The sequence below is a fragment of the Pezoporus wallicus genome, unplaced genomic scaffold (assembly GCF_028554395.1).
Source record: "Pezoporus wallicus isolate ANWC-B61680 ecotype Strahan unplaced genomic scaffold, APGP_CSIRO_Pwel_v1 contig_4012, whole genome shotgun sequence".
NCBI lineage: Eukaryota > Metazoa > Chordata > Aves > Psittaciformes > Psittacidae > Pezoporus > Pezoporus wallicus.
This window is the reverse complement of record NW_026637828.1, coordinates 2,095,878-2,104,451: the sequence shown is the minus strand read 5'-3', so window position 1 is coordinate 2,104,451 and position 8,574 is coordinate 2,095,878. Positions and strand designations below refer to the sequence as shown.

Genomic DNA, 8,574 nt, shown 5'->3' with positions numbered 1-8,574 from the left:
TGCCTGCATATCAGGCTCCCATGTACCCCTAAACCCTCGTGTACCTCCATACCCCAGAGCTCCTCCAAACCCCCCAAGCAGCCCCACACCTCAGTGCAAGTCCATATCCCCCCAGTGTATCCCTGCATCCCCAATGTACCCCATATCCCTTTGACACCCTCATTCCCCTCCGTGTACCTCCACCCGTAATGCACTCCATATCCCACCGACACCCCCATTTTCCCCCTGCACTCCCACACCCAATTCATCCCGTATCTCCCCAGCACTCCCATTCCCCCACTGCACTCTCACCCCAACGCACCCCATACCCTCCTGACACCCCCTTTCTCTCCACGGTACCTCCAAACACTGCACCCCGCGTCCCCCTGACATCCCCACCCCAGTTCTCCCCATATGTCCCCATGATACCCCCATACCTCTCAGCACCCCGATTTCCCCTCGGCACCCCCCAATTCACCCCATTCCCCCCGCTCCCCCCGTTCCGCGCCGCGGGGCACGGGGCGAATTACGGGCAGGGCTTGGGATGGGACGCGCGCACCTTCCCGGCGGAAGGGGGCGTGGCCCGGCGGAAGGGGGCGTGGCCCGGCGGAAGGGGGCGTGGCCCGGCGCTCGTTTCCGTGTCGGCGGCGTCGGCTGTGGCCGAGTATAGGGTACGGCGTCGGGGGACTCTGAGGGCACTGAGCAGGCTCTGAGGGCACTGAGCGTGGCAGAGGACCCGGAATAGGCTCTGAGAGGTCTGAAGGGGCCCTGAGGGGGCTGTGGGGCAGGATCGGGCTATGAGGGGGCCCTGAGTGCCAAGAGGGAGCCCTTAGGAGGCTCTGAGCAACCTAGAAGGGGTCCTGAGGAGGCCTTGAAGTGGCTGTGGGTCAGGGGCGAGCCCTGAGGAGGGGGAGTGTGGGCTCAGGGGAACTGGGGGGGGGAAGGTGCAATGCCAGGGCAGGGGCTCAGCCTGGCTCGGGGGCGGTTGGTTTGTGGTGGCCTTTGGCCATCCCGGAGCAGCTGGCCAGCGCCCTGGCTCGCTCCGGTGCCCAAGGGGAGCTGCTGGCCCCTCTGCTAGCAAGCAGGGTGAGCCCCTCTGCCTCCTGCAGGGGTTTGGGGCACGAGGAACGCCTCATGGAGATGACTCAACCTCCTGCTGGAGACTCTGCTCACCTTCAGCCCACGACACTGCAGTCGACATCCCGTAGTGTCACCAACAATCACTGAAGTAAGAAGGGAACCAGGAACCCAGGAAGGGTTTCAGGAACTCTCTGGGAGGGACTTACAGAAGGCAGCAGGAGGAGAAGCCCAGTGTGGGGCCATATCTCTGTTCCCACAGGTCTCAGCCAGGCTTTAGCCTCTTACCTCCTGTTGATGTGGCTACAAAAAGCTGTGGTTGGAGCTGCCTGGTACTGCCAGGAGCCACGGGAGCCGAGCCTGTCCCTTCCCAGCTCTGGCTGAGGTGGAGCAGGGCAGCCGTGCGAGCGTGAATGCAGCCAGTGAGGACACGAGCCTCCGAGCCAGCTCCTGGAGAGGGGAGTGCGCCCCAAGGACAGCCATGGAGAAGATGGCCAGGGTCACCACGGCCCTGGGGGGCAATGCCCTGACAGGCCGGACCATGTTCTGTCACCTGGACGCCCCTGCCAATGCAATCAGCGTGTGCCGCGATGCTGCCCAGGTGGTGGTGGCCGGCCGCAACATCTTCAAGATCTACTCCATCGAGGAGGAGCAGTTTGTGGAGAAGCTGAACCTCCGCGTCGGCCGCAAACCCTCCCTGAACTTCAGCTGCGCCGATGTGGTGTGGCACCAGATGGACGAGAACCTGCTTGCCACTGCTGCCACCAATGGCGTGGTGGTCACCTGGAACCTGGGCAAGCCGTCCCGCAACAAGCAGGACCAGCTCTTCACAGAGCACAAGCGCACCGTCAACAAGGTCTGCTTCCACCCCACCGAGGTCTACATGCTCCTCAGCGGCTCCCAGGATGGCTACATGAAGTGCTTCGACCTGCGCAAGAAGGACTCTGTCAGCACCTTCTCTGGTAGGAGCATGGGCTGTTATTTGTCCCCTTACTCTGTTGAGAGGCAGAGATTGTGGCTTTGCCCTTTCCCTGTTCCCAGGGGGAGGCTTTGCTCAGGAGTGGGTGTCTGGAGCAGGCAGGGAGGAGCTTTTTGGTGTTTTTTTTTCAGCATTCCAGTGCCTAAAGGGGCTCCAAGAAAGCTGGAGAGGGGCTTTGGACAAGGGCCTGTAGGGACAGGCCAAGGGGGAATGGCTTTAACCTGACAGAGGGGAGACTGAGATGAGCTCTTAGGCAGAAGCTCTTCCCTGTGAGGGTGCTAAGGCGCTGGCACAGGGTGCCCAGAGAAGCTGTGGCTGCCCCATCCCTGGCAGTGTTCAAGGCCAGGTTGGATGGGGCTTGGAGTAACCTGGTCTAGTGAAAGGTGTCTCTGCCCATGGCAGGGGGTTGGGACTGGATGAGCTTTAAGGTCCCTTTCAATCCAAACCATTCCATGATTCTGACGGTTTTGGCTGCTCAGTGGGCTGGCTCTGCAGGGAGGTTGAAGGTGGCCGCATCACTCCCTGCTTCCTCTCCTCCCTGGGCTGGGGACCCCCATGGCTGTTCCAGTGGGGTTTTTAGCCTTGCTGAAGCTTGTCCCAGCACACCTCACCCTCTGTGCCCACTCAGGCCAGTCGGAGAGTGTGCGGGACGTGCAGTTCAGCATCCGGGACTACTTCACCTTTGCTGCCACCTTTGAGAACGGGAACGTGCAGCTATGGGACATCCGCCGGCCCGACCGCTATGAGAGGATGTTCACAGCCCACAATGGACCAGTCTTCTGCTGCGACTGGCACCCAGAGGACAGGTTTGTTTGGAGCTGGGCCCTGCCAGCTCTCCAGCCTCAGCACAGGCGAGGGAGGCCCTAAAAATGGGGCTGGGGGAAAAGCAGGGTCTCTTGATACCCTGCCCCCTTGTGTCAGGGGCTGGGCTGTTGATGGATGATGGGAGCAATGATCGCTTTGAGGATTTGGGGGGGAGGGGTTGGGGTGTTTTGGCTTTGTTTTTTGACAGATGATTGGCCCTGGATGGGCCTCAGAATGTTTGGGAATAGCAAGCTGGTTTGCCCCCACGCCAGGGCAGGCTTTTGCTTGGGTGCTGGGTTTGGGGAGAGCACTGCATGGCTGCTCTGGGACACCGCTTCCTTGTGTTTGGTCAGGCCTTGCTTGTGTCTGATCGTGTTTCCCTCCTGCCTTTGCCTGGAGGCAGTTGGGGTGTGTGTGGAAATAGCTGTTGTGGTATGTGGGTCCCTCCTTGCTCCCTGTCAGGCAGTGCTGCAACTCATCATGAGCTCTCTAGAGGCCCTGAAGTCTGTTCATAACTGGGCCTTTTCCCTATCTGCTGGCCCTGACAAGTGGAAACTAGGGATAGGGGGAACTGGTCTGTCTGGGAGCCCTTCAGATGAGCGTGGCTCAAAGATGCGGGGCCTTAAATGGGGCCAGGAAGGAGAGGTGTTGCCTGACCTGGTTGTTGGAGAGTGGAGGTGTTAAGGCAGCACGTGAGAGGAACAATCCATTGGCATGTCTGTGTTGTGTGTGTTCCTGTGCCACTGTGGGAAAGAAGAGATGAACAAGCACAGATCCTGGCCCAAGCTGGCATCTAACCATCTCTCCTCCATCCTTCTCCAGGGGCTGGCTAGCAACAGGCGGACGGGATAAGATGGTGAAGGTGTGGGACATGAACACTACGCGGGCGAAGGAGATCTACTGTGTGCAGACCATCGCCTCGGTGGCGCGGGTGAAGTGGCGCCCGGAGTGCAAACACCACATCGCCACGTGCTCCATGATGGTGGACCACAACATCTACGTCTGGGACGTGCGGCGGCCCTTCATCCCCTCTGCCATGTTTGAGGAGCACAAGGACGTCACCACGGGCATCGTGTGGCGTCACCTCCACGACCCCTACTTTCTCCTGTCGGGCTCTAAGGACAGCACCCTCTACCAGCACATATTCAAGGATGCCAGCCAGCCCATTGACAGGGCCAACCCTGAGGGCCTATGCTACAGCCTCTACGGGGACCTGGCCTTCGCTGCCAAGGAGAGCCTCATCTCCTCTGACTCCAACCGCAAGCCCTACATTGGTGACCGGCGGCACCCTATCTTCTTCAAGCGCAAGCTGGACCCCACGGAGCAGTTTGAGTACATCTCCTCCTCCAGTGCCCTCAGTGTCTTCGAGACAGATGTGGAGAGCGGCAGCATGGACTGGTTTGTGCACACGGCCAAGCAGTATGCACTGGCCGGCCGGCCCCTGCCTGAGCTCTGCGACCACAATGCCAAGGTGGCCAAGGGCTTGGACCGCAACCAGGTGAGGCCAGGGCTGCAGGCTCTCTTTTGAGACCAGGGCTGGTGCTGAGGTTGAAGGGTGTTCAACCCGATCTGGGTGGCAGCTCCGTGACTTCTGCCTGGCACCAAACCTGTTGCCTACAACAAGCGTAGATCATCGCTCAGACTATTGAGCCCCCCACGAGCCTGTCCAGCTTTAGAGTTTGCTGTCAGGCACGTGGCTACACAGGGTTTGTAACTTGTCAGGGTCTGACTCCAGCTCTCTCATGCAGGTGGCTCAAACTTGGACAATGCTGCGCATTATCTACTCCAGCCTCGGCACAGTGTCGTCCACCAACCTCAACCACAGCATGGGGAAGGGCAGCACCACCCTTCCCCTCATGAACAGGTAACGGGGGCTGGAGCTGTAGCCAGCCCCGCAATGGAAGCAGGGACACTCTTCCCAGCCTCAGGTCATTCTGGTTTGCAGGTTGGCATCGTTTGAATGCAGCCCATTCTTCATGTGGGAGTGACAAGTGATGGCCAGCCCAGGCCTGAGCCCTGCAGCCTTGTGCTCTGCTCCCTGTCCTCCTTAAACAAAGCTTGGAGCTGTGGTGGGGTGTGGGACTGAAACCAGCTTTGTGGTTACTTCATTAGTTACAGTGTCAGGGCTGGGGATGGATAAACTGTCTCACTGCTGTCGTGGAGAGGTTGTCTTCTACCTTTCAGAGGGAGAGGACAGCTCTGTGAGCTGTTCTCTGGCATGGAGAGCCCCACTGTGGGCTGATGGAGCAGGAAGACTTGTTTTTCTTCTTCTTGATGACCAAAAAGTGAGGGGTGAGGACTCCATGTTAGCTGTCAGACCTTGCAGGGCCAGGTTCACACGGTGAGTGGCAAATCCTCAAGTAACATCAAAGGAAATGCTCTCCTCGGCCAAGCCCTGCATCCAGCAAGTTCCTGTCTGTCCCTGATTTCAACAGTGTAGGCAGCACACTGAAGAGCTCAGCTGTCCTTCAGCCCCATTCCCTTCCATGATTGAGCAAGTCCAGAAGAGGCCACAGAGATGCTGCAAGGGCTGGAGCAGCTCTGCTCTGGAGCCAGGCTGAGAGAGCTGGGCTGGTTCAGCCTGGAGAAGAGAAGGCTCCTTAAGGGCAGGGGAGGCAGCTTCTGGTGCCTACAGGGCCTACAAGAAAGCTGGAGAGGGGCTTTGGACAAGGGCCTGTAGGGACAGGACAATGGGGGATGGCTTTAACCTGAGAGAGGGGAGACTGAGGTGAGCTCTTAGGCAGAAGTTTTTCCCTGTGAGGGTGGTGAGGCGCTGGTGCAGGGTGCCCAGAGAAGCTGCGGCTGCCCCATCCTGCCCAGCTGGGGGCAGTGTTCAAGGCCAGGTTGGATGGGGCTTGGAGCAACCTGGTCTAGTGGAAGGTGTCCCTGCCTGTGGCAGGGGGTTGGGACTGGATGAGCTTTAAGGTCTCTTCAGCCCAAACCATTCCATGATTCCTTCTCTGTGTCTGTGAAGGTGGGGAGCACTGGTGCTTTGCAGACAGTAAACCATCATTCATTAAGGCAGCTCCTGAACCTGCCTCTGAGGTGAAGGTAAATGTTAAAGGAGGGAGTCAAGAACCTGGGCTGAGCTCACAAACCTTCAGGAAGATGCCAAGTGGGGCAGCTGACTTCTGTGCTCTTGGGGAAATTGCCCTATCTTGGGTTTCACCATTCAAGTTGCAACTGGAAACCTCTATCCAGGCTGTTTGCTGGCTAGAGCAGAAGCTGTAAACTTCTGTGACTGAAATTTATCTTGTTTCTCAGCTTTAACCTGAAGGATATCCCCTCCGGGCTGGCCAATGAGTCCAGACTGGACCGTAGCAAAGGAGAAAGCCGCTCGGAAAACATCCTCATGGATTCCTCCTCCACCCTGATGAACAATGAGGGTAACGTTCATGGGGCAGGGGCAGTCCAGGTCCTACAGCTCTTCCCTCTGTAGCTGTAGATATATGATAACCCAGTGAATTTACCCTGCACATTGTGGGGCTTAGACCTGCTGCAGCCCCCATGTGCAGCCTGTGAACCCGGAGTGCTGCAGACGGGCAGTCTGCCCCTGTGGGCCCTGTGATGGTGGCTGCGGAGTCAGGAACGCGACCATGGTATGGAGCTCAGACACAGACCTGCATATGGGGCAGGACACGAGGGAGCATGCTTTTGACAACAGCCTGTAGGGACAGGACAAGAGAAAGCTTTAACCTGACAGAGGAGAGATCGAGATGAGCTCTTAGGCAGAAGCTTTTCCCTGTGAGGGTGCTGAGGCGCGGGCACAGGTTGCCCAGAAAAGCTGTGGCTGCCCCATCTCTGGCAGTGGGGTTGGAACTGGATGAGCTTTAAGGCCCTTTCCAACACAAACCATTCAGTGATTCTATGATCCAGCCATGCGTCCAAGGCGGGAATGAGCTGATTTCTCTCTCCCTTATCACACAGACAATGAGGAGACGGAGGGCAGTGATGTCCCTGCAGACTACCTGCTGGGAGATGTGGAGGCGGATGAGGATGACCTGTATATGATGGACCATGAGAACCCACATGGTGAGTGCACAGTGGGTGCTGGGAAGTGTTCCCTGGACCAGGCAGGGAACTGGCCTTCCCTTCTCATTCCTGAAACTCATTGCAGCTGAAGAGCAGGAATACAGCCTTCCCCAGGAAGCCTTCCCCCTGCGCCATGAGATCGTGGACAACCCATCGGCCTTGGACCACCTGCAGGACAAGGCTGACTCCCCTCACGTCAGCGGCAATGAGGCTGAGACGGTGTCGCTGACCCCTGTGGAGTCCTTCTCCCTCATCTCTATCTCCCATTCACTGTATGAGAACCGCCTGCCCTCAGACTTCTTCAACCCCATCGTGCGGGACACACTCCTCTTCTATGCCGAGCAAGGAGATGTGCAGACGGCCGTATCCGTCCTCATTGTGCTGGGGGACCGCATCCGCAAGGAGATCGATGAGCAGACACAGGTAGATCCTGGGAATCCCCTTCCTGGCTGTGTCAGAACTGAGCCTTCACTTCCAGGGAAATTGGTGTGATTGTGAGGTGACTCTGTAGTGGGACCCAGGGGTGGTGTATCCCAATGTGATGGGATCCTGCCTGGCCTCTGGGCACCTCCCTTCTCCTCCAGGCTGGCTCTAACCTTGGGTGGGCAGCTTCAGGACTCCAGCAGGGACCCAAGGGGCTGTCTGAAGGGGGATGTGGCCTTGGCCTGTTGATTTGGGGAAGGATGCCTCTTCCCGTCCCCACAGAGCACTTCCTCCCTTCCCTTTGGGATGCAAGGCTTGAGTCCTCAGGAGGTTTTGGGGAGTTGTCAAGGCTTGTATGTGTGCAACCATCCCCAGGAGCACTGGTACACGTCCTACATCGACCTGCTGCAGCGCTTCCAGCTCTGGAACATCTCCAACGAGGTGATCAAGCTGAGCACATGCCGTGCCATCAACTGCCTCAACCAGGCGTCCACTACCCTGCACATCAACTGCAGCAACTGCAAGCGGCCCATGAGCAACAGGGGCTGGATCTGCGATCGGTGAGGGCAGGGAGGTGGGGATCTCCAAGGGGAGGCCCAGGGGGGCAGGAGGATGGGGTAGGTTCCTCCTGCTCCCCGGTGTTGCCCTCCCCAGGGCTGCCCCGCCCATGCTCCCCGCTCTGTCCATGCAGATGCCGGCAGTGCGCCAGCATGTGTGCCGTCTGCCACCACGTCGTGAAGGGGCTCTTCGTGTGGTGCCAGGGCTGCAGCCACGGCGGACACCTCCAGCACATCATGAAGTGGCTGGAGACCAGCTCCCACTGCCCTGCGGGCTGCGGCCACCTCTGCGAATACACCTGAGCAGCACTGCCCGGCCGGGGAGGCTGCGGGCAGGCAGGCATAGCTCCCCGCCCCGTGCCTCCCTCTGGTATTTATTGTGTGTAAACTGGGGCCCTGTGTGCGCCCAGCCCCCTGCCCGGCACTTTTGTACTGAATTAAAACACCAGCTGAACTGAGCTCTGTCTCTTGTCTGTGCGTATCCTGCCCGCAGCGGGGCCTGGGGCTCGGTCCCGGTCCCGGTCCCGGTCCTAGTCTCGGTCCCGGTCCCGGTCCTAGGTACTCTGCAGCCTGTGGTGCCCGCGTTCCCGTTGCCCCTTTAAGATGCCGTGGCCCCTTCAAGACATCGTGGCTCCTTTGAATCATGGCCCCTGCGGGGACCCGTAGCTGCGCGCCCAGCCAATGGCGGAGCAGCCCGCGATGGCTGCCGGGAAGCTTAGTCCG

At 59.0% G+C, this 8,574-nt stretch overlaps 1 protein-coding gene across 2 annotated transcripts; it reads left to right on the top strand.

Moving 5' to 3' along the window:
• The first annotated feature begins 1,125 nt into the window (after nt 1-1,125).
• Nucleotides 1,126-8,294, top strand: WDR24 (WD repeat domain 24). 2 transcript variants are annotated; one of them, XM_057407947.1, is made up of 10 exons: nt 1,126-1,207; nt 1,319-2,018; nt 2,664-2,841; nt 3,662-4,337; nt 4,588-4,703; nt 6,104-6,225; nt 6,767-6,871; nt 6,957-7,294; nt 7,670-7,854; nt 7,986-8,294. In XM_057407947.1, the coding sequence occupies exons 2-10, from the start codon at nt 1,538-1,540 to the stop codon at nt 8,152-8,154; spliced, it is 2,370 nt and encodes a 789-aa protein (XP_057263930.1). In that variant the 5' UTR covers nt 1,126-1,207; nt 1,319-1,537; the 3' UTR covers nt 8,155-8,294. The 2 variants fall into 2 exon arrangements, with proteins under 2 accessions (XP_057263930.1, XP_057263929.1); XM_057407946.1 differs by lacking the exon at nt 1,126-1,207 and having other exon boundaries at nt 1,221-2,018.
• Nucleotides 8,295-8,574: the final 280 nt, after the last annotated feature.